Genomic DNA, 25,734 nt, shown 5'->3' on the forward strand with positions numbered 1-25,734 from the left:
ATAATACAGGTTCCTCAGATGTGTTTTCCCGTAATTTGTAGTCTAATCACTGATCCCACTCCGACTGCAATTTGTTTTTGTTATATACATTAAGAGTTAGTTTCAGATCTGTGGAAGGTATAGGGTGTTTTGCTGGTTCATTAGATGCTTCTCTGGCATCTGTCTGCTTGTTCATTACCAGAGATTCCTGAGTGTCCAGCAGAAAATAATATTAAAACTCGATGCCTCAAGAGATGACAGTTTGACTAAAATCTTCAGGATTGTTGGGTGATCAGTTTTAGTAGCTTCAAGACATAATTTTGAATCAGTTATTATTAAAAAAGTTTTGTGTGGAGCGGTCTCAAACTTCAGTGCCAGTAGTAGAGCGTTTGCCTCCGGTCAGGGATCCAGATACCCTGACACAGTTGGTTTGTTGCAAAAGCTGCTGCCACTTTATTTCCAGATTTAGATCCATCTGTGTATATTGGGATATGTTGAGGGTATACTGCTCATATGTCCAGAAATTGTTGATGGAAATCATTCGGATGCGTTTTGGATTTTTGTTTCCTTGTTAAATCCACATGGATTTTAGGCTTTTTGAGATCCCATGGGAGGAATTTTGCAGAAATGTGTCTGTTCCAAACTGTTTAGATCCACTTTCAGATTCTCCAGATGGGTTTTTATATGTAGGCCAAATGGACAAATTTTTTTTATATATATTGTTGAATGCTGAAGTGGGAAAACTGCTGAATGGGCTGGGGTATCTTTATTTCTTTTAAGTTTGGTTGCATATTGTAAGGCCAACTTTAGGCGTCTGATTCCCAAAGTCTCTGGCTTCCGCATAGAGACTTTGGATTGGTGATGTTCTGTAGGCTCACAAAGCTAGTCATATACCTTGCTGGTGTACAGTGACCAAACGTTATATGTATGACATCCAAGCTGATCCATAAATGATACTTCCATAATCCAGCTTTGAGCGTACATTGGTTCTGTACAAGTTTGTGAGAGTTGAGCGGTCTCCTCACATTTGGTTTTGGATAAAAACTTTAAAACATTCATAGCTTTAAAAAAAAAAATTTTTGTGATTTAATGTGAGGAATAAAAGACAGTTTGTTGTCAAACGTGATACCAAGAAACCTGTTCTCTTTAACAACTTTAATGGGGACTCCATCCATAAACAGCTCTTGTTCATTGTGACAGAAATGCATACAAATGTTTTTTGTTTGTGAGAACTTGACACTGTTCTGTGTTGACCAAAAGTGCATTTTGTGCATTTTTCACTCGATAGTATTCATGTACTTGCTCTTGTAGCAAATGCAGATATCGTCTACATATAAACTACAGAGAACATCAGAACCAATGACTTATGCAATGCTATTTATTTTAATACTGATTAGGGTTACTGATAGGATACTTCCTTGAGGTACTAAAGTCCATGTTTATGTAGGTTAGACAAGGTGTTTGCCATTTGAACTCTAAAAAGTCTGTTAGATAAAAAAAACTTTCAATGAAGATTGGCAGTCGACCACAAAAATTAGTTTGATACAGATACTTTAAAATGTTTCCATGTTGTGTCATTGGCTATCTCCAAATCAAAGACGACAGCTACAATGTGTTCTTTTCTGGTAAAGGCGTCACAAATATAGCTTTCAAGACATATAAGGTGATCTGTAGTGCTTCGACCTTTCCTGAAACCATATTGGGCATTATGTGGTGTTTAGATTTCAGTATCCAGACCAGGCGATCATTGACCATCCTTTCCATTGTTTTGCATAAACAACCAGTTAAAGCTATAGGGCGGTAGTTTATGGGGTAGTTATGGTCTTTTCCTGGCTTTTGAATAGGTATTATTTCTGCTTCGTGCCAGCCGATTTTTACCGATATCCAGATGGAGTTAAAAATTCTAAGGAGCATTTTCAGGGAAAGGTGAGGAAGATTTTTTTAAAAATTTATAGTGGATTTTATCTGGGCTAACAGCTGTCATGGGATTTTTTTAATGGTTCGCTGTAGTTCTTCCATAGAAAAAGGTTTGTTGTATGGCTCTGTGCCTAAGTTAATCTTTTCTTTTTCTTGTTGAGCAAGAAAAGTTTGAAAAGCAGGAAGGCAGTTCTCAATAGATTCATTGTTTTCAAACTTTTTGCAAGAATGTTTGCAATTTCTTCAAGTGTGTGCTGTGCTGATTGATGTGTTGTAATTGAGGACATTGCTTTTTCATGAGCTCTCCTAATGACAGAGGGTTTGAAATTGATACCAATTTGCTTTTTTAATTTGCCATCTTTGTACATTTGTTTCTTCCTCTCTACCTTTGATAGATACAATGATAGGGAAATGGTCACTTCCACAGAGGTCATGCCAAACTTTCCATGATGGGCCTAAAAATAATTCAGGCTGACAAATTGTTAGGTTGACTGCAGAGTACGTTCCATGTCCTGGATGTAAAAAGGTATTCAATCCATTATTGAAAAGATATAAGGTGTGGTTATCTATAAAATCTTCAATCTTCTTTCCTTTTGTGTTACAGTGATTACTGCACAATACAGTGTTATGACTATTAAAATCTTCAATGAGAATAAAAGGAGATGGGAGCTGAGCGATAAGGTGATCTAGGTCAATGTATGTCAAGTTAAAATTTGGAGGAATGTAGATAGAGACGACTGTAATGGTTTTCTGCAAAGTCAGGTGTACTGCTGTTGCCTATAGGTTGCTATTACGGTAATATTTATATGACTATGGATCACATCTTTGTACCACAGGAAGCCCGCTTGTCACTGGGACCGAAAGTGTTAAAAAATTAAAAAGGAATACCTTCTGGTGGTAATTGTGTTTCTTGAAGACATATAGCTAGAGGGTAAAGCCATTAGATCTACTTTTGACAGTTGAAACACCTCAGAGGGTTGAGTATAAAGAAGTCCACTGGAACACTTAAATATCCAATTCAAAGTTTATCTGGGATTAGCGGTTTATTAAAGGTGAGGATGTATGTACCAGATTTAATCGTTAGCTCTTCTCTCTTGATTATTATTCTTTTGACGTTCATTACTCCTTAGGTCTTGAGCTCATGCATTATTTATTCTTCATCCACATCATTCAACTCTCTAGTTCGGATTACTCCTTTACTGTAGTTCAAAGTTGGATGAGGAGATGTCTTTATATGATCTCCAGCTAACATGCTGGCATGTAGTAGATTTTCAGCATTGGCCTTTTTACTGCATTCCACAAGAATCTGTCCAGATTGTAGTTTTTTTCACTTCCTTTACCATTCCCGCTATTCCTGCAATACCGTTTTGTATAGTGAAAGGGGAAAGCTGGATGAATAAAGAATCTGGAGCAGCAGCTTCAACGATGATGAATTTTGGCCAGTCATCAATACTCTGCACAAGAGCACATCTATTTTCTGAGGTATTGTCAGTATCCAGGTCCAAGAAAGTTTTTTTTGAGGTGTATTTTGTAGCCATGGTTTGGGTTTTTAGTGTTATCATCTCTGCTCTCCACTCACCTTGGAAACCAAAATAAGGGATTCACAGTGCAGTGGATCTCCAGAAGATAAATAAATGCATCATATTATAGTATCTAAACATTTTATATCAAATCATTTTATTTACAACTATGATCCCTGACTTCTCATTTCATTGGATGTTTGTTTATTATTTCCTCTTTCACTTGTTTCCACTGGAGCTTTAATGAGGGGAAAATGTGAACACTGAATTCTAATATGATTATTACAAGAGTGAAGAACTGGCTACTTGTCTAACACCAGGCCAATTAAAGACTTTTATCCTGTGCAGACTTGGTAAGGAAATTGTGACATGAAGTTACAAAATCTGAGACACGGCCCCTTGATGAAATCTAAGAGCTCACAGGAGTTATCCATTCACATTATAACCTGGTTTAAATGACTTTAAATCAGTTTTGGCTGACCAATTGTGATCAGACCACTCGAGATCCATGTTAATACCAGGTGTAATTTAACAAAAGGATAAAGCACTGCTGATCCAATTACTATCTAGAAGTTGTCATGCTCTCTGCATGGCCAGACGAAATTACTCTCCCTGACTGAGCAACCAAGCACTATGTTAGAATACCACGTTAAAGACAAAGGAGAGAACAGAGAAAGAGATCCAGAGAAGAGGCAACAAAAAGCAATCTTTCAATACTGAAAGATTTAAAAAAAATATATGATTTTAAATAAGGATTTTCATGAAGTTTGGTTCCCTTAACTGCATTCTTGTGATGATACAGAGAAAATACCATATTAAAACACTCTGACACTGCATTCCCTGCACAGCTATTATAGCAAAATAAATTATGTTGTGTTTGATCACATTGTCCTCGCTGGTTGCCACAATAAACATACAACCATGGTTAGAAATGAACTTGTTAGCCTACCAGCCAAAGTGGATGCATTTATTTATTTGTATTCATTATATGAAATATATGAATGATGAACAATAAAGCAGGGCTACAGACTGCGACTAAAATGGCCGCAAATGCGACCAAAAATAATTGGTTTCGACAAGAATCCCCATTGGCAACGTTTGGGTTGTGTGCGTTCATATGCAGTTTCGTCAGATATCATCTTGTGAGTTATTGAATACATCTTTAGAGCGTGCACCAGTGGCCACGTTCACGCAGAGTAGAATATGGTTGTCAGACCTGTTTTAAATGCTTAATACAGTTACTTTCACACACAAGACAGTTATTTACGAGTGTGTCAACCGCATTCTATAACTGAACTGACACCTGCACATTTTCAGGTCTCAAAACCGCATTCTTGGCAAACCTGTGCTGTGTGAACAGAACCGCACTGAACAACTAGTTGTTAGTCACATCATGTACAGTGGGAGACACACTGCACTGAACACATGTGTTTCATGTGGATTTGTTTTTAATCATGGAAATGAGCTGCGTGTCATTCGAAGATTCAGCCACTGTCCTGCACCGGCTGCTCACTCGCGTGGGCCATGCGACACAAAAGCTGTGCTCTGCACTCAGTTAAAAAGCATTCAAAGCCACTGTCGGTTAATTATGATCTAATGGATGAACTCATGCCTAAATTAGACTTGTTTATTTAATAACACGGCAGCAATTGTGATAAGACACGCCGGTGTCATGGACGCCGCCATCTTTGATATTTTCTTTACTCATTGTCACTATGGTTCCAGCTGTTAGAATACGATTATGACTTCGGTTGTTCGTTCATTCAGACAGCATTCAAACTGCTTCTGTAAGCTGTTGTATGAACGGGACATTTCAAGACTCAAACGTGTATGTAAATACAGTTGTCAATCCCAAACACTGACTGTGTGAATGTGGCCAGTGTGTCTCATGCCTCTTTTCACCCGTTCTGTTGTGATGACGACTAACTCGCTGCACCGCACACAAACCCAGCGTGAGAACAAAAGACTCTTTTGAATCTGGTCTTTTTCAGAAATCACCCGAAAAGAACTGAGGGTTTGAGCACAGGTTAGCAGTTTGAATCAGATTCACATTCTCAGCCAATTAGCCGTCAGTGAGCTCACAACTGAGAGCGCAGACATTTCAAAATAAGAGTCCCATGTGTATTTCAGGCTTCTTTATGATTAAAAGTCCTGTGTTAAAGATCAAGCTTTTGACACTTAGGAAAATTGAGGGACTTGTACACAACTATTACACAAGGTGTAAAAATGCATTGATGCTCAAGAAGACAACACACTACTATTTATGCATACTATACTTTATGTAAATATCTGTAATGTCGATTCTGAAGAGCAGTACTAATTACAAATTGTCCAATTATTGAGTTATCAGCTGCTGCCTTTTCTTCAGCTTTCTATCTTATTTCTGAACAGCGATTTAAATCGAGCCATTCTGTGATTTGGCGACTAAAAACAGCCATTTGGATCTTTAATGACTCAGTTTAGGAGCCAATGACTCCCAAGTCAGTTTTTAAGTCTTGAGTCCTGTAAAAGGAAGAGAGAAAAGTGTATAGAAATCAAATCAACTCAGGTCATCTTTTTAAATGTTATTTTAGAATGGCATTGTATCTATTATACATCCATGTGCCCTCATGAACACATAGCAGCGTTTCCCATTAATTGACTGGACTCTGGTGGCCCGCCAGTCTAATTTGTCACGCCACGGTCTCATAATGAACCGAAAACATTTCTATACTTCATCTAAAATATTTTTACACTTCTCAGTTTCATAATAACATAAAATAAAAGGTTGTGAACTCGCACGCCAGTCAGTTAAGTCGGCTCCTCACCGCTGCTGTAAACTCACACACACACACACACACACACACACACACACACACACACACACACTCGTTATTTGGTTGAGGAGAATGACAACTCTTTGAGGTAAGTAACGTTAACTAACATTAAATATAGGGTGACCATACGCCCTCTTTTTTGGACCTTAAAAAAGAATCCGGCCGGGATTTCTAAATTTGCTAAAATGTGCAAGATTCGACTTTAGTTGCATTAGGGTGTGCATCTGGTCTAATACTTCATTGTGTGTGCGCATATTTGCATTGCTTTAACCCCTCTTTGTAAGTCCCGCCTTCTCGCACACCAATTGGTCGATTATAAGAGGCTTGCAGCAACTATTGGCCAAAGTCTGTCAATCTCTCCGGGAACGCACAAAACGCTGTTGTACTCAGCATCAAACAGTTGCTTGACAGTAGCAGCAAATGACAGCTGAGTGAAAACAATGCCCAAACTAAGCGCAAATTTACAGAAGATTTGCACAACAAATTCCCATGCTTTGGTGCAGGTTGAGATCCGTGGGAAGCAGAATGTATGACAGGTAAAGCTGGCACTTATGTGTCAGTTGCTAATAAAGGTGCAAGTGATTTAGAAGCACACATTAGCTCTGCAAAGCATAAAGGGTCAGCAAAAGGTCAAAGTTCATCAGATAAATTAACGGTCTAATTTTTGTGACCAGGTAACATTATCATCACATTGCTTCATTTTCCATGGCCATTCAAAAGAATGTTGGAATTTTTATTTATTATATATATATTTATGTTATGCTAACAGTGTGTCTTTTTCAGTGTATTTAAGTTTGCATTCATAGTAATCCTGTTTTAAACGCTATATATTATGTGGTCACCCAAATGAAATGTATCCACTGCATTTATACCCTATTCCACACACAATTTATCATCATCAGTGTACAAGAGCAACCAGATAATATTACTGCCGAAGTTTGAATCATGATGATTAACGTAAATTAACGTTAGTGTTACTAGGTTAATTGGCATAAAGTTACACTGCTTACGGCTTCACTAGCTAGCTATCGTTAGCAGTCAGAGATAACGTTAAAAGAAAACGCTGAAACTGATATCCCTAGTTTGTACCCTGCTTTTCAGAATGAGCATACAAAAATATTTCAAGAGACGTCAAACCCCAGATGAGGAATGAGGTAGGTAGCTGGCTAGTAAGCAGAGTAAGTAACCAGGAGTAACTGGCGAATTTTAACATTGCTTGTTTCTTTGTAGCATTACAGACTCCAGGTAACAGGAGAGACACCTCAGGGAAGGTAGTTCCCCCAGGGAGAGGGGTAGCAGGGGAGATAGCCTCCCCTGAGGGGGGCAGCAGGTGTGTTTGACAGCAGAGAAAGTGGCAGTAGTTTCAATAGTTGCTGGTGTATGTGGTAAATATTTATTTTGTTAATATTTATTTTGTTATGCCATCCAAGGAACCATAATAAATCTGTGTTTACCGCGTTTACCATTTTTTTTGCTTTGTGTGTGTCTCTCTTTTGCCATGTCATCATCACTTGTCTATACAATGAGTTAAATTTTTTTGAAATAGTTTCCTAGAGCACGAAATTGTTAAGATTAGGTAGTATTTATTAATTGAAAAAAAAAATTATTAGTTAGCACCACAGACTCGGAGTGAAAATTGTGGGTCGGGTAGTGTCAATCCAGCTAATTATAGCCAATCGCTTGGCGATGCAGGCCTTGGCTCTGTTTGAGAACAGCTGTCAATTAAACCCTGGCAGGGTGTGAAGAGCATCATGTATATGGGGAAGAATTGGGGGCGCTGAATCTCACAATTCAATTTATTTCAAAGTTGCCTACTGCAGCTTTAAGAGCACAAAACTGTTTACAAGAGCACAACACCTCTTAATTTTGTTCTTAAAGTGCACCAGATGGAAGTATTTAACTTTAAAATGTACAAAATTCTCACGGGGGAGCATGCCACCGAACCCCCCTAGAGGGTTGGAGGTCCACCCCCCATAGTCTCACAAAATCCTGTAGGAAACACTGCATAATATATTTTATATAACAATTAGCACTTTCATGCTTCTGAAGAGTCTCTCTGCATGGCCTAGTCACGTGACAGAACAAACTCCTCATGGAGTCAGTGACTTAACCACAGGGGGGCGCTATTATAAAGTAGAACCAAGGATTTCCAACTCTAGAACCCTCCAGCAGCAGTCAGGGAGGAATAAAACAACAAAAACTGTCTGAAACTATTGCAGCAGATTTTGTTTTTCAGAGTTAAAAACCGCAACTATCGACACAGATTAATGGGTAAAACAGATATATCGTCGACCTCTACCAGTAACAATTTTGTTTTGATTTTTTCAGATTACTCACTTATTACAACTAAACTTAATGTTAAAAACACAGTAACAGTTCTTGTGTTATTTCGAGTGAGTCAATTAATTGAGTCAGATTTATCTAATCAGCTCCAACAGAGTTAAAAGCATTGAGCTGTCTCATGAGTCATTCATTTGGGAATCGGACATCACTGGTCACACTTTATGTTTCGCACTGTAGATTCAGACGCAGTGTTGCGCTGCACTGAAAAACGTTGTTTATTTTAGTGCAGTTTTCTGTCTGCATCAGCGGAAGGATGCACGTTCAAGAACCTAGAGTTTCTGCTAAGAATCTTTTGTGGCAAAAAAAAAAATATCTATTTCGGTCTTTATTTTGCACTGTAAATGCCACAGACTATGCATAATAATGCAATATAGGCTAATAATGACGCAATAAATGTTGCTTTTTAAAAGAAATAATAATAATAATAATAATAATAATAATAATAATAATAATAATAATAATGCAACAATGGGGCAAAATAAAACAACTAAACTACAATTTGCCACAATTTTTTTCATTTATATATGAATATTAATATATCAAATCACTAGGTTACGTCATAATTTCCCAGTATGAAGTAAATACATTTTCTCTTTACTTGGCTCTTTATTTTTCATAGCTCAAAAGAGTTTTGCTTTTGCGTTGCCGTCTTCTCTCCAGAAGACGGCAACGCAAGGCTGTTTTAATGCGATTCTGACGTGAGAAGCTTCTTAATGTGGTCACGCAAAATGGGAATGCAGGCTGCTTTTGCCAGAGTGAGGGATACAACCTGCTGTAGTCACGGATTAGGACACTGCGAGCTTTGGGAAAGTTTAAATCTCCATGGCAGTAAAGCGGTGTAATCATTGACATGGCGTCACGCTGTACACTTGTGTTATCAGCTAAAGAAGTTTCTTGCGGACACATGTTAATATTTTCACTGGACATTGTGTCCGACAATGTTTAAATTGTCGGACATTGACATTTTAACGGTCAAAAACCTGTAATTACCTGCTAATGGAAACCTTGAATCAAACGTCATGAAAAATCATTTGGTTCCGGTAATATAACGGTATTATTACCGTAGGATTTATGTGTGTGGTGGCAGGTAATAAAAAAATTCCTTGCACATCCACTTGAAATCCGAAAGTGGCCTTCCTTCTAACACAATGGCATGAATGGTCCTGAACATTACCTTTAACTTGCTACTAGATTTCTCTCTAACTGAGGTTATCGATGATTAGTGGGAAACTAGCTAAGAGCCGTTCTGTCTAAACACTTTGCTGATTGTAGGCCAACAGAGCACCCTTGAGACCAAAATGGCAACATTACTTTTAAAAGCAGACACAGACATAGAAAGGAAAAAGCACCTGAGCACTGCTAATTTCACCAGCCAAATAGAAAAATTACCCACATTTGGCACTTGGCAGGTGTTAATTTCAGACCCTGCATACAACACGACCACTGAAATTCAAGTGTGAAAAGAATGACTCTTTTCTCATTAATCAATCAGTCAAAAAGATGAATCAGTCCAGAAGTTATTGGTTATTATAGGTTTTCGTGAAAGACTTAAAACTGGCTGGTTGATAATGTCACGGCATACAGTTAAAATACACATTCAGAGGCTTATTTTCAGGATTCACACACATTTTGACCAAATAATCTCCATGATATTTCTGTGACTTTTCCATGCTCGATAATTTAAAAGGATAATTAAAAATCGTTCATAGAGGTCACACTCACGAAGAGCAATTTCTAGCCTATGAAATATTTTGCAGCAGAACATAACTAGACAAATGTATATATACATTTCTAAGACTTCTCTATAAATTAAGATTCAGTTCATTTCCTTGACTATTCCAAGCCTAGAAATGCCAGTTTTACGTTTCCCTGATTTTTCCAGGTTTTCTAAGACTCTGGAAACCCTGTAATTTGATAAATGGTTTTTATTTAAACATTAAAAGTGGTTTAAAAAACAAAAGTTTTTGTTTAATATAAAGTTGTGATTATCAAGGGGGTGCTTCCTGTAAAGAAATAAAATATTAATTTATGGAATTGTTAAGCATTTGGAAATAGAAAACAGAAACACTTTAAATAGCACACAAACAACAGCAATGAAAAGTGTCTTTCACTTCATTCACTGAGACCCTCCTCGCTCTCCAATCAACTAATCTTGACATCAAGCACAGCTGTCTGTGCCACAGAAACAAGCTAAAAACAGCCTGAGAAAACAATGCAGAAGTCATGCAAGGCTGCCCTCCAACAGTTAACACAATTGGCACCATTCATTGTGAAATAATCTATGTACACTACAACAGATCATTTGATCTGTTCTAAGAAGTCAACAAAGTACCATGACTGTTCAGGGGATGGTTCTGTTTGGAGAAATTTCTACCTTTGAGGGCAGGGAGTTTCTGCAATTCCCGATTCTTGTTGAGGTTGAACCGTGATGAGCTCTGTCGACGCTCCTTCTTTACAATCTGTGGCCCGCCAGAGTACTTAATTTTGTTGAGCTGAGTAGGAGGTGGAGTGCTGTTGCTCGGACGCTTGCTGGCCGTCTGCTGGGCCTGGGAAAACACAATGTTCAGAATGTTCATTAATGTATATTATTTAATAAAGGTGAAGGATTATCATTGACTGTAAATCTCCCTTGGCGCCGACATGTTTGCGTGACACACCTGCATCTCATCGAAATCAGAACTGAACATTTCCGTACAAGTTGTAAGTCCAACATAAAGTGGCGTTCCATTGCAGTTTTAATTAAATTGTAATTAAAATTCTAAGTTAAATGGGAGGAAGCATGAATCATCACAGCAACAAACACCAACAGAGCACAGCATGGCTTTTTGTCCGGGACATAGACAGAGCTCTACACTCTGGAGAAGCGCACGCACACAGAAGGCAAACTCTTCCTTTCAAACATCTAAATGCAGCACAGCTGAAAGTAACAGAATGCAGGGTCTCCAAAACCATTTTCAACCGTCGCAGAAACCAATACATGGTTCAGAAACAGTGGTGCGCATTAATCTTATTATGGTAACCTGAAGGAACGTTCAGAGGATTGTTTCACTGAATTGACCAGTGAGACTTCATATAAATGAAAACATTATGCATTACATTTTGAGAGTACTCAAGTAATTGCTTTGAGCACTCGATTAGACAAAATTACCAAAATGGCCATCTTAGCAGCATGAGAAACAAAACTATCATTAAACTGAATGTTCCTACCATAAAAAACAAAGCTACTGGAGAACATGTCTCTTATTAACCCTGTCAATACCATATTGATTATAACGGGAGCATTTTAGTTTTGGTGTAACTTGCTTGCAGTGTATTTTGGGTAGGGCTGGTTATTGATATACAGTGAGGGAAAAAACTATTTGATTCCCTGCTTATATTGTACGTTTGCCCTCTTACAAACAAATGATCAGTCTATAATTTTAATTGTAGGTTAATTTGAACAGTGAGACAGAATAAATAAAAACGCATGTCAAAAATGTTATAAATTTAATTGCATTTTAATGAGGGAAATAAGTATTCGACCCCTCTGCAAAACATGACTTAGTACTTGGTAGCAAAACCCTTGTTGGCAATCACAGAGGTAAGACGTTTCTTGTAGTTGGCCACCAGGTTTGCACACATCTCAGGAGGGATTTTGTCTCACTCCTCTTTGCAGACGGTGGGGATGGTGTTCTTGGGGTCATAGGCAGCATTCCTCCTCCTCCAAACACGGTGAATTGATGCCAAAGAGCTCGATTTTGGTCTCATCTGACCACAACACTTTCACCCAGTTCTCCTCTGAATCATTCAGATGTTCATTGGCAAACTTCAGAAGGGCCTGTACATGTGCTTTTTTGAGCAGGGGGACCTTGCGGGCACTTCAGGATTTCAGTCCTTCACGGCGTAGTGTATTATCAATTGTTTTCTTGGTGACTATGGTCCCAGCTGCCTTGAGATCATTGACAAGATTCTCCCGTGTAGTTCTGGGCTGATTCCTCACCGTTCTCATGATCATTGCAACTCCACGTGGTGAGATCTTGCATGGAGTCCGAGACCGAGGGAGATTGACAGTTCTTTTGTGTTTCTTCCATTTGCGAATAATCGCACCAACTGTTGTCACCTTCTCACGAAGCTGTTTGGCGATGGTCTTGTAGCCCATTCCAACCTTGTGTAGATCTACAATCTTGTCCCTGACATCCTTGGACAGCTCTTTGATCTTGGCCATGGTGGAGAGTTTGGAATCTGATTGATTGATTGATTGATTGCTTCTGTGAACCAGTGTCTTTTATACAGGTAACAAGCTGAGATTAGGACCACTCCCTTTAAGAGTGTGCTCCTAATCTTAGCTCGTTACCTGTATAAAAAACACCTGGGATCTAGAAATCTTTGATTGAGAGGGGGTCGAATACTTATTTCCCTCATTAAAATGCAATTCAATTTATAACATTTTTGACATACTTTTTTCTGGATTTTATTGTTATTATTCTGTCTCTCACTGTTCAAATTAACCTACCATTAAAATTATAGACTGATAAGTTATTTGTCAGTGGGCAAACGTACAAAATCAGCAGGGGATCAAATACTTTTTTCCCTCACTGTAGGCTTCCTGATTCAGTTCTGATTCACAAGCTCTGGATTCGATTTGATTCTGATTCATGAATGGGCATTTTTCAGTTACAATGTCCATTTTGCTTACATCCGAGAAAAAAAAGTATCTAAGCTAATTCCACTTATTAGACAAGGGACCTAACCCTAACACCCTGTCTTCACAGGACACGGGCGTCGAGTCACGTCAAAAGCAATAGAACCCCATTATAATCAAAGATGCTGTCAACACTGTAAGCGCCCGTTGCGGTGCAACCGTCACACCGACAGTAAACGTTTAGAATGTCCGTGTCAACATGTCCAGTGTAGACAGCCTCAAGCAGTTACGTCACGTAGCGTCAACGGATGTGTCTGGTGTAGACAGGGTGTAAATGAAAATGGTCCGAAGTTGGTTCATTTTATGAGAACACTAATAATAGCCCAAGTCTATTATTTGTAGATTATAAGTCCAAGTATTTGTAGAACATGGGAAAAACATCACAAAATTTTGGTCAAAAGGAATCACTTAGACAGTTAAAATCGCAAACACAACATTTTTCAAACTAAATCGCTAAATATGGCTTTTTGTCAAAACTGTGCAGCCCTAGATAAAGACTGCTTACAATTCTCTCATTAGAACTAATAAAATACCCCTGAATCTCCATTGCATTCAAAAGACTGACAGACAAATATGAGATTAGTTACAATGCTCAACCACTACAAAAAGTGACTGACACAACATGACCTAAATATAATGCTGTAATATTAATTTTTCTATTTTGTATTCAATTAATTGTTTGGCTCCATCTAGTTATTTGACCAGTCATGTTGAGCCTAGTCATGGGTAATGGGTCAGGTGCAAGTAAAGAAATGAGCTCATAAGATTATTCAGATTATTCATTGAGACTGAACTCAGAGCTGTGGTAACACAAAGCAATAATGTGCATCAGTCAACAAACTGCAAGTGAACTGCCTCCCAATCCCCTCGTAGTTGACGTTCACAACAAGCCTAACCTACATACTTCCTTCTTACCATATCTAGATTTAGTCCACATTAAATATTCAAGAGTAGCCTGAGCTACACTATCAAATAAATATGTGTCTTCTATGCAAGATGAGTGTTACAGAACCATTTTGACCATAGGTGAAAAGTACAGTATTTCCACAAAGTGAGCAAATTAAACAGGCCTTAGACCAGAAGTATAGTGCAACTTCCCACAATGAGTGTGTTTACATGCACAATCTTACATTTATTTGCTTCAAAACCTGACAACATGTACGGTCACAGTCCTCTCCACTGAAAGGAAATCACTTGCATGAGAGACCATATTTTGCACTTTTTACAACTAAAAAATTTCTATTATTAGCCACTGGCAAGTAAATGTTCAGATTTCACATGCCAGAGACCGAGTTCACCCCAGTTTGCTAAATATCTTTTTCAGTTGCTTTATGTTTACATGTCTTCAAAAGTCTGGCAAGTAAAAACAAAAATTTACTAGCTAATGCAGATTCTTTCTTTGTGGAAAGTCTGGCAAGTAAAAAACAAAAATGTACTAGCTAATGCCGATTCTTTCTTTGTGGAAATTAAGGTGGATGCACACTGTACGATTTATAATAGTCCCTTACGATTGTTGCTTGTCAGACTGTACAATATGAACGCATTGATATCAACAAGGCACACTGTGCGACATTATGTCAAACTGCACGATATACATCATAGCCGACTGTGTTCCCAATCGTCCCGATCAATGACCGTGACTCACGTTACAGGAGTGTTGCGGAATAGAAGCAAAATGGCAAAATTCGCCCACCACAGAGGAGCATTTTTTTTCTCTCTCACTGAAAGTCAGGACATCTGTATTTCTGTTTCTCCAATACCACTCCATTATGAGCATAGGCTAACATTTACAATAAAGATGGATTTTGTCAAATAGGCCTACAATAAGACCGCTTGATCAAAAATAAAGAAAATTACAGATGTTGAGAAGGAACGTGAGTGGGACAGGTAGCCTACAGTAATAATGAGCAACCACAAGCAACTATTCATTGTGGAAATAAAAGGACTTGTGGCCTGAAAGATTACAAACTTCTCCATTCACATTGGAGAAAACAAAAAAGGTGGGTTATAATATGACTTTCTCCACTTTTAGATAAGTAAACTATCGGTCACACAAAATTTTGAAAATTCATAAAGGCTGATAATATATCACGCTTCCAAATCCCCTATTGATGATGCACCAACATGACATAGATTTTTCTAATTGTATTTTAGGGATGACCGATACAACTTTTTTCTCAGCCGATCCGATTCCGATATCAGAAATCTCAGTATCGGCCGATACGATCCTGATCCAATACCAGTGTTATTTTTTTGCATAATCAATTTAGAATATCTTTACATTATTGTGTGAAACTAACTGGGTGTGTGCTCTTTAATATGTAAAGAAACACAAACATCTATATGATAAATCTATAGCTTATTAAGAAACACTTTATTATTAACTAGTATACTGGATAATGTAGTTGTAAGACATCAGTCCACTTTTCATTCACACAGTTATATTTTGGAACCCAGTCAACATAAATATTATTATCATTTGTAAACAATTTTGAGCTTTTGAGCATCTACATCGGAGATGTTGTTCATTATTAGCGGTCAAATATTGCGCACCGCGTGAAGGCTAAAAATAGGCACTTGTGTATAAACAGAGCAGCTGGAGCTGCGTGTGCATTTGTATACATTTACTTATTAAACACAGCCTTTTGTGATTCACAGAGCTATTGCACATCTTCAAGTGGCTTTGAATAAAATGCACAAGTCATATAAACTACTTTAATGGTGTTTTAATGGTTCTTTTATGTCACATTTGGTAACTACAGTAACAAACATGACTAACACACAGTATCGGATTTGGATCGGACCTGTCCGAAGCTTAAGTATCGGAGCCAATATCGATCCAGGTATCGGATCGGTGCATCCCTACTGCATTTGCTGATTTGGATTAAAACTCCCCATAAATACTTACCAGTATAAATTGTATTTCATTTATTTATTTATAATAGTAGTGTGAATCTAAAGAAGTTTACAGGTGTTTAAAGTAAATCTATTAAAAGTAAAAAAGTAATTAAAATAACATTGCAAAGAAAATGCATGATTAATGTAAAGAAAAATAAACAAGAAAATGCAATAATTTATTTTCAATTTGTAGCCCAGGCTCTGTATTTATTTAATTCAGAGAAAATGCTTTCATACTGCTGACATGTTACACTTTTCTCCAAGTATTTTCAACTTATTAATTTATTAAAACTTTTATATAAAATGAAAAAAAGAAAAACATTGAAAGAGTTTGAGTAAAGTGATAACTGGGCACAAATGTTGCTATGGTGGAGCAAACGTGGAGCAGGTTTCTTTCCAAGTGAATTAGGGTGCTGGAGAGGAGCGGAATATCTCATCTGGCAGTCGTAATAGCAGTCACACTATACAGCTTTGATGCTAAATTTCAGACACTGCCCAAATTTCGTCAGAGGCTGAAGATCATCGCAAAGGCTATTAATCAGCCATTTGTGAACATGTCACACTGAACGTTGTAAGACTGCCGATTTTGCCCTGCGATGAGAGAAATCCTTTAGGATTCCAGAAATTTGTCTCAGACGGCAGAATCGTACAGTGTGCACCAGCCTTTAATCAGAGACTGAGTTAGCATCTTCTCTGGCATGGATATCAAGAAAGACAACCACATTTTTTTAATTATGAGTTCGCTGCTTATGATGAAAATAATTTCCATTATTTGATAGTCAACCCTTTTTTACTTAACAATAGCTAACAGCATTTTTAAACTGCACTATTTAGATGTACATTGTTTATTTGTTTTTGGAAGATTTGCTTTTTAAGGAAAATATAAGAATGGTTCTTTGTTTTACATTACCTAAATTTTCTCTCAAGGGCTTACCCCTTAAACCCCAAAAAGTATCTTTCCTCAGTCTTAAGGCCCCTCTCTCTCTCTCTGCTCTCTCTCGTACACACACACACACACACACACACACACACACACACACACACACACACACACACACACACACCCACCCACCTCTGGAAAAATCTGAGACCACTGCAAAATGATCAGTTTCTCTGGATTTACTATTTATAGACGTGTTTGAGCAAAATTAAAATTTTTGTTTTATTCTATAAAGTACTGACAACATTTCACCCAAATTCCAAATAAAAATATTGTTTCATTTTAAATATTCACTTTTAAACACCACAATAATAAATGTTCTGAACTCTTCCTAAGTTAAAACATTATTATTGTGTTGTTTAAAAATGAATGTGAACTTTATTTTTTTTATTTTGCATTACTCAAGATCTGAAAACACTGCATCTTTTTTGTTATTTTGAGCAGTTGTAATTTTCTGCAAATAACTGCCCTAATTTACAATATTTTTATTTGGAATATGGGAGAAATGTTGTCAGTACTTTATTGAATAAAACAAAAAAGTTCATTTTACTCAAACACTTACAGTTGAAGTCAGAAGTTTACATACACTTAGGTTGTCATTAAAACTTGTTTTTTTAACCACCACAGATTTAATATTTGCAAACTATAGTTTTGGCAAGTCGTTTAGAACATCTACTACTAAGTAATTTTTCCAACAATTGTTTACAGACCGACTGTTTCGCTTTTAGTTGACTATAAATCACAATTCCAGTGGGTCAGAAGTTTACATACACTAAGTTAACTGTGCCTTTAAGCAGCTTGTACAATTCCAGAAACTGATGTCAAACCTTTAGCCAATTAGCTTCTGATAGAAGGTGTACTGAATTAGAGATGTACCTGTAGATGTATTTTAAGGCCTACCTTCAAACTCAGTGCCTCTTTTCTTGACATCATGGGAAAAATCAAATGAAATCAGCAAAGACCTCAGAAAAAACATTGTGGACCTCCACAAGTCTTGTTCATCCTTGGGAGCAATTTCCAAATGTCTGCAGGTATCACATTCATCTGTACAAACAATAGTACGAAAACATAAACACCATGGGACCACGCAGCCATCATGCCACTCAGGAAGGAGACGCATTCTGTCTCCTAAAGATTAATGTAGTTTGGTGCGAAAAGTGCAAATCAATCCCAGAACAACAGCAAAGGAACTTGTGAAGATGCTGGAGGAAACAGGTAGACAAGTATCTATATCCACAGTAAAATGAGTCCTATATCAACATAACCTGACAAGCTGCTCAGCAAGGAAGAAGCCACTGCTCCAAAACCACCATAAAAAACCAGACTACAGTTTGCAAGTGCACATGGGGACAAAGATCTTACATTTTGGATAAATGTCCTCTGGTCTGATGAAACAAAAATGTAACTTTTTGACCATAATGACCATTGTTATGTTTGGAGAAAAAAGGGTGAGGCTCGCAAGCCGAAGAACACCATCCCAACCGTGAAGCATGGGTGTGGCAGCATTATGTTGTGGGGGTGCTTTGCTGCAGGAGGGACTGTGCACTTCACAAAATAGATGTCATCATGAGGAAGGACATTTATGTGAATATATTGAAGCACCATCTCAAGCAATCAGCCATTAATTTAAAGCTTGATTGCAAATGGGTCTTCCAAATGGACCATGACCTCAAGCATACCTCCAAAGTTGTGGCAAAATGGCTTAAGAACAACAAAGTCAAGGTATTGGAGTGTCCATCACAAAGCCCTGACAACAATCTGAAAAAATGTGTGCTAAGAGGAAGCCTACAAACCTGACTCAGTTACACCAGTTCTGTCTGGAGGAATGGGCCAAGCTTGTGGAAGAATTCTGACCCAAGTTAAACCATTTAAAGGCAAAGCTACCAAATACTATCAAAGTGTATGTAAACTTCTGACCCACTGGGAATGTGATGAAATAAATTAAAGCTGAAATAAATAATTCTCTCGACTATTATTCTGTCATTTCACATTCTTAAAATAAAAGTAGTGATTCTAACTGACCTAAGACAGGCAATGTTTTCTACGATTACATGACAGGAATTGTGAAAAACTGAGTTTAAATGTATTTGGTTTAGGTGTATGTAAACTTCTGACTTCAACTGTACCTATAAATAGTAAATCTAGAGAAACTGATCATTTTGCAGGGGTCTCTACATTTTTTTCCAGATCTGTATATACACTGATCAGCCACAACTTTAAAACCACCTGCCTAGTTTTGTGTAGGTCCCCCTCGTGCTACCAAAACAACGCATCTCAGAATAGCATTCTGACAAACTATTCTTCTCAACACAATTGTACAGAGCGGTTCTCTGTGTTACAGTAGACTTGTCAGTTCAAACCAGTCTGGCCATTCTCTGTTGACCTTTAATTGAGTACCCCTGGTGTCGTTAGAGTGTTGACACATGTAAACACCTTAAATAGTTACACACCAATTTTACTCTGTGTAAAAATAGCATTTTGGCGGCTTATTCACTGACACGTCTTGTGCGCATGACAATTAGCCAATAAAATTGGTGAAGACCTGATAATTTATGTAAACATGGTATCCATTCATTGTCAGGTTTTTTTAATACGTTGATTTTTGGTAGTTATCAGTGTATATAGTAGTATGTATGTAGACTAGAGCTGTTGTAAAAAATTGTTTCAGTGATGCATCGCGGTTCATACTCAAACGATTCAGAATCGATTCTCAAAAAATCAGAATCGATTCTGAGTTCAGTTTAAATCAAAGCGGTGCTGTGGTGCACGCCAAAGACAGATGTGGAAACAAAGCCACAAGTTAAGTGCACAAACACGACTGTTTGTAGACCAGCTGTATCAAACACATGATCATTTGTGCCAGAATGAAACTATGATCCCGAAATTCTTTCACAAACCCATGCATATAGCAACGGGAGAGTTTATTTGTGAGAAGAAGCCAACAAACAACATGAAAGCTCGCACCCATAACTGATTTGACACTGATTTGCACACAACGGGGGAAAAAGGCAGCTGTTCGGGAGATGTTGGTTATGTTTTCATTTAATTACCCCCCCCCCCCCGCAGAGCCAACAGATAAAACAGTGCATACAGGACGCTTGATACATTTCTGAAGCAACAACTGCGCTATTTAAAGTGCTTTACTATCACCTGTGCAGGTGAGGAGAGGAGAAGCTGACAGCTGCACTCTAATAGAATCAGATATCTCTCATCCTGGACCAGCAACTTCCATTTGTGCTTAAAAATGAAAATAAATAGCATAGCATAGATTAATTTTAAATAATAATTAAATACTTTTAAATGATATACAATGCTTAAACAAAAATAATACTATAATGAGTTGAAGTAATAGTATTCAGTGTTTCTTTTGTGCTTTTAAGAGATTTTTTTTTTTTAAGGTTCTAAAGAAAGAAACTGAGATACTCTTTTAAACTATAGAACCATTAAATATAATCTTTTGGATGTTCCATGTTTTGTTCACAGCTCATACTGAATGGAAAAGGCCAGTTTATGTGATGTGACTCATTCTGATTTTTAAAACAGCTGGTAAATAAAAGCTGAAACGGAAAAAATTAATTTTGAAGAAACTGAAAAAAGAAAGATATTGAAGGACAAGATGCATCGAGAATCGTATTCTAATCGAATCGTTAACATTTGAATTGTAATTGAATCAAATCGTGAGGCCAGTGAAGATTCACACCTCTAACCCACTCATTTACTTAAAAAACAGAGCGGATCTTTCATTTATAAGAACACAGGATCAATGCTAAACCAGACTGCATAACTAGGACCATGGCGGAAGGCTTAAGCAGTGCAAAGCTAAATGAGCAACATGTTAGCATGTGACAAAATTGGAGTGACACTACAATGACACTGTCCAAGCAACAAAGCTGGGGGTGGGGGTGCACTGTGGGACACATGTTGAGGGCTGCCCATAACATTGCAAAGCTGGCCACAGTAACAAGGGTTATATGACTGAGCCTGACTTAAAATAGACCAAATCAATAAACTTGCTACGTCAGACTCTCTACCCACTGATTTCAGCCGTAAGTATCACTCCCTCTGAAGAACATTGGGATATTTGAGCATCTAAAGGGGCCTACAGAGACATACTATTACATCACAGTACAACCACACAACTGGATGGAATACTAGCACTTCTAAATTATCTAGTAAATCACCAATGTGGCAAGCAATATAAAAGGCAGAAACACGCAAGGAGAAAATTAAACAATGGGATACCTTTCCTTTAACACATCGAATGAGTCTTTGCTAGGGTCTAAAAAACTAGTCTGACTGGATGCTGATACCACAGAAAACAATAAGTAAAAAAACAAGTTTGCTTGGAGTATAGAATTGCAATAAAAACAAATAACTCCACTATCGTACAGCAGTAATGTGTGGCAATTTGTAATGTTTGCACTGCTAGAACTTCCAGTGTATAATGGGCTAAGAGTACACTCTCTCACCTTTATTCACTTCGATCCATCTTTAACTGACAAAAAACAAACTTTCTCATCTTAATTGTTTTTTGTAGTTTCAAACTACATGTAACTTGACACAGCATTTTAAAAACGCATTTTATGGCAGGGCAGAACCAATATGAGATGCTCCAATAGCACTTGTCTAACACATGTGCACATAATCGTGTCCTTAGAAAATCGCTTGAAATAAGTCTACCTCAGACAGTTTGAGGAATTCAATTGCAAAACCTATTGCTATGGAATGTTGGCCAATAATAGGCTGTTCAATGACTTGGAAATAAAAGCCACTTTTTGTATTGCCAAATTAAAGGTGCTGTTAGCGATTTTAGCCATTCTGGAACTTCCACCAGACCCGCCATTGAATTAGCCACACCCCCTTTTCCAAAACCCCACACTTCAAAGACACACGCGCACACACACACACACACACACACACACACACACACACACACACACACACACACACACACACACACTAGAGACCATATGTTGGAGCAGATAAAGGGTGGAGGATCACCCAGAGCATTTTGCTGTCTGACAATGTGTTTTGCTGGAGCAGGACACCGTATTGGCACTTATAAGAGTAACACAGGTAACCCTGTGAATGCACACTATGATTTGCAGGCAGAAAGTATTCTGATTGTTTAAACAAATTATCTGAACACCAGCCAGTAAACATATTTTAATAGGACTGTTACACAGGTAATGAGGACATTTTTAAGGGGGAAAAAAATAACTTACAGCACCTTTAATGAAGTACTTGTCTGTCATAATCATGTAATGTATTTGAATCTGAATTATTATATATTATACACTGCCTGGGGGTAAAAAAAAAAAAAAAAAAGAAAACACTGTTTGGATTTAAATTAGCAGATAGTTAAAAGCCTATGATTGGATCATTACTGCTGTGATTATTATGTTTCAGATGGCACCAATTATTTTAACACTAACTGATGCAGTGTGTAGCTTCTCATTTCTTAAACAACCATGTCGGAAGATGTATACAGTGGTCGTGGAAAAGATGATACAGTGTTTCAGAAGGGACAAATTATTGGCCTGCATCAAGCATATAATACAGGAGAATATACCTACAGGATTGGGACTAAACAGCTGTGTGGCAACAAGTAAGTGGCAAATCGGAAAATTTACTTTTTTTTTTTTATTTGCTTGGGAGCATAAAAATTGGACTGTGGAGCAATGGAAAAAGGTCATGTGGTCTGAGGAGTCCAGATTTGCCCTATTCCAAAGCGATGGGCACTAAGCCTGTCTCAATAACTACTTTTGTTGGATGATATACTGTCCCAGAAATAATGTCTGGCTGGAATTATGCAGTCGTCGAGAAAAACACATATTAAAACACCTATTAGCCTCAAGTAACACATAATCTTCATCTGTCACTGACCACTCTGTGCGTGTGTGTGTGTAGCTGAGCCCCACCTCCGACATAGAGAGCAGATGAGAGGACAGAAGTAGCGCGACTGGCTAAAATGTTGGTGACATTCATTCTTACGTAAACAAACACGCATGTAAACACAATGGACTTCGAGGTCAGCAAAAATGATCGAGGTCATGTCCATATATCGTACGATAAATAGATAACGTAATTATCGTGACAGGTCTAATGGGTACGTCAGGGTAAGAATTTAAACAATGCACCCTTTGTGCATGGTGTCCACAGTACAATCCTCTGGAGGCAGTGTTATGATCTGGGGTTGCATCCATTGGTCAGGTGTAGGCTCAGCAATGTTATGTGGCAATAAAATTAAGTCAGCTGAATACCTGAATGTACTGAATGACCAGGTTATCACTTCAATGGATTTTTTTCTTCACTGATGGCATGGGCATATTCCAGGCCGACAATGTCAAGATTCATCAGGCTCAAAATTGTGAAAGAGTGGTTCAGGGAGCATGAGGAATCATTTTAACACATGATTGGCAACCACAGAGTCCTGATTTTAACCCCATTGAAAGTTTTTGGGATGTGCTGGAGAAAACTTTTTTCTTTGAAAATATTCATATATGCTATTAATGTAATTCATTGGCATATCATGTAAAACAAAGATCAGCAAAACCGTGATTTCAGCGATCACTTCAGAAAAACACTATGCTGTCTTGCAAAGGCATTGATTTATTTGTATTTTTTTTAATCCTCTTGTGTTCTTAAGAGTGAAAAAGCCCAGCCTGCAACTATTTGTACACTAAGATTTTTTTAGACCCAATATGTCTTTATTAGTCATCTTTACCTCTTCAGAATTTTCAGTTCCAACATCCTTTCCTCCACCAGCATTGCTGTTTTTTGTGCTGCTTTTTGCAGATTTGGTGGGTTCCTGTAATGACCAAAAAACAGAATCAAGAAATGTTGATAATCTGAGATCAATCTTAAAATCACCATTCATCATATAACAATTGGATGATTTGCATACAGGCCTGCATGAATTCGACAGGGCTGATTTGACAGGTTGGGGGCACCCAACAGCCCAAATGCAACTACATTTTGAATCAGTCAATGACATGCACAGCTAAATGAAGGGTACTGGCATTGCTAAATTATTTCAGACCATAATATAGGTAGTGTCAAACTAGTCCACTTCTGTATCGAGCGTTTATATAACGATGCCCAAAGCCCATCCAGTGCTTCTGATCACAAAAACATTGACTCATCCAGGCACAGCAGACGTGTTAGTCTGTCCTGCTTATGCTGCAGTGTGTCAACTAATGCGCCTCTGTATTCACACATTAACGACCGTTTATAATCTCACTGTAGAAAACTGATCTAAAGCAAAGACCGGGTAAAACAGATGTCTAACAGAACTCCTCCAAACATATATTAGTCATATTTGTAATACAAGTTACACAGAGCTGTATAAAACGCTTTCTTTTTCTTGAAATACTTAGCAGAACAGATAAGTGTCAGTATTGTGCCTGAAGATCCTCAGACACAAATGCGCCCTTCTCGGGCTAGCACGGCCTTCATTAGCGAAGATAACACCAGCAAATATTGCAGAATAATTCATTTAAACGAATATTTCATACGCATTCTTATGACAGAAACTAGCGGTTACGGTGTTGCCAATGTAGTCTGTACTTTACCTTTTCTTTTTTAGTTTTATTCGGCATTTTGCAAATGTTGTCTTTAGCCGTGCCTCCGTGATAAGGCTCTCCTTGCACTCGCGCACTCTGTTACCGCCAGCTCCCAGCGCCCTCCCTTCATCAGCAATGTTCTGATTGGTTTACAAGGTGCGAAACTACCTAGCAACAGTGCAGCGGAATTTTTCAATTGGGCGCTCCTTGAACCAGACGGTCTTGAACTTGCCAAACGGAGTCCTGGCTGCGACTGTGAAGGAGGCTACAGCTGTTGTTGACGACTCCTATCCATTGGCGTGAAGGTGCCAGTAGCCACAAGAGGAATTGATTGTGGGAGGAATGTTCGAGTTGGTGACATTGACCGTCAACATTTTTACTTGTCAGTGTAGGTTCATTCACAGGGCATTTTTATTGCGTAGGGAATATTATCTGGTCTGACCTGTACCCCCTTGTTACTTACATACAATTTAGGTCAGCTGTGGGACCAGCTTCAGAATAGTAAGTAGTGTGTTGTCAGTTAAAAAATATATTAAATTTATTTGCAACCGGATTTTAAAGATGCTTTCATAATTGGTATATGAAAAAAACGAATCCTGTTAAATAACGTACTAGAACATGCTACTACAATATTCTTACAACACAGGGTTAAAATGGTCGTAAAGAATAGACAGTTTATCAAATCATGTGGGACTATTTTAAACAAATATAAGTTTTTAATTATACTAAGTTTTACACAATTACATCCTGTTAGATTTACAATGTGTCATATTATATTTCATGTCGGCACTCCAAGATTTGTAAATATTGTATAAGATTGCTTAAACATTTTCTTTTTTTAATATCCAAACATAGCGACATAATGTACTTTTTTATATTTATAAAAATAAATAGTATTTCTGGGCTACTTATGTACAACACTTTTGTATTAAGATGTAGTCACAAAAGATCCATACAAGAGAATATACCGCCATCTATTGGTATGAAATTCCACAACAATATTAAACGTGATCATGTAAATTCACGTGAGGCAAACTACAAAACTCGGACACACAATTTAGTTGACATGTATTTT

At 37.7% G+C, this 25,734-nt stretch overlaps 1 protein-coding gene across 1 annotated transcript in view; it reads right to left on the bottom strand.

Annotated features, from left to right (window-relative positions):
- The window catches only part of LOC127660673 (serine/threonine-protein phosphatase 2A 56 kDa regulatory subunit delta isoform-like), a 71,123-nt gene extending 46,329 nt beyond the window's left edge, over window positions 1-24,794 (bottom strand). Inside the window, exons 1-3 of the mRNA XM_052151030.1 lie at window positions 24,669-24,794; window positions 23,822-23,905; window positions 10,950-11,121 (exon numbers count right to left, since the gene is read on the bottom strand). Coding sequence (XP_052006990.1) covers window positions 10,950-11,121; window positions 23,822-23,905; window positions 24,669-24,695 — 283 coding nt within the window. The 5' untranslated portion in view covers window positions 24,696-24,794. The remainder of the gene's footprint in view (window positions 1-10,949; window positions 11,122-23,821; window positions 23,906-24,668) is intronic.
- Between the last annotated feature and the right edge of the window lie 940 nt (window positions 24,795-25,734).

The sequence above is a fragment of the Xyrauchen texanus genome, chromosome 20 (assembly GCF_025860055.1).
Source record: "Xyrauchen texanus isolate HMW12.3.18 chromosome 20, RBS_HiC_50CHRs, whole genome shotgun sequence".
NCBI lineage: Eukaryota > Metazoa > Chordata > Actinopteri > Cypriniformes > Catostomidae > Xyrauchen > Xyrauchen texanus.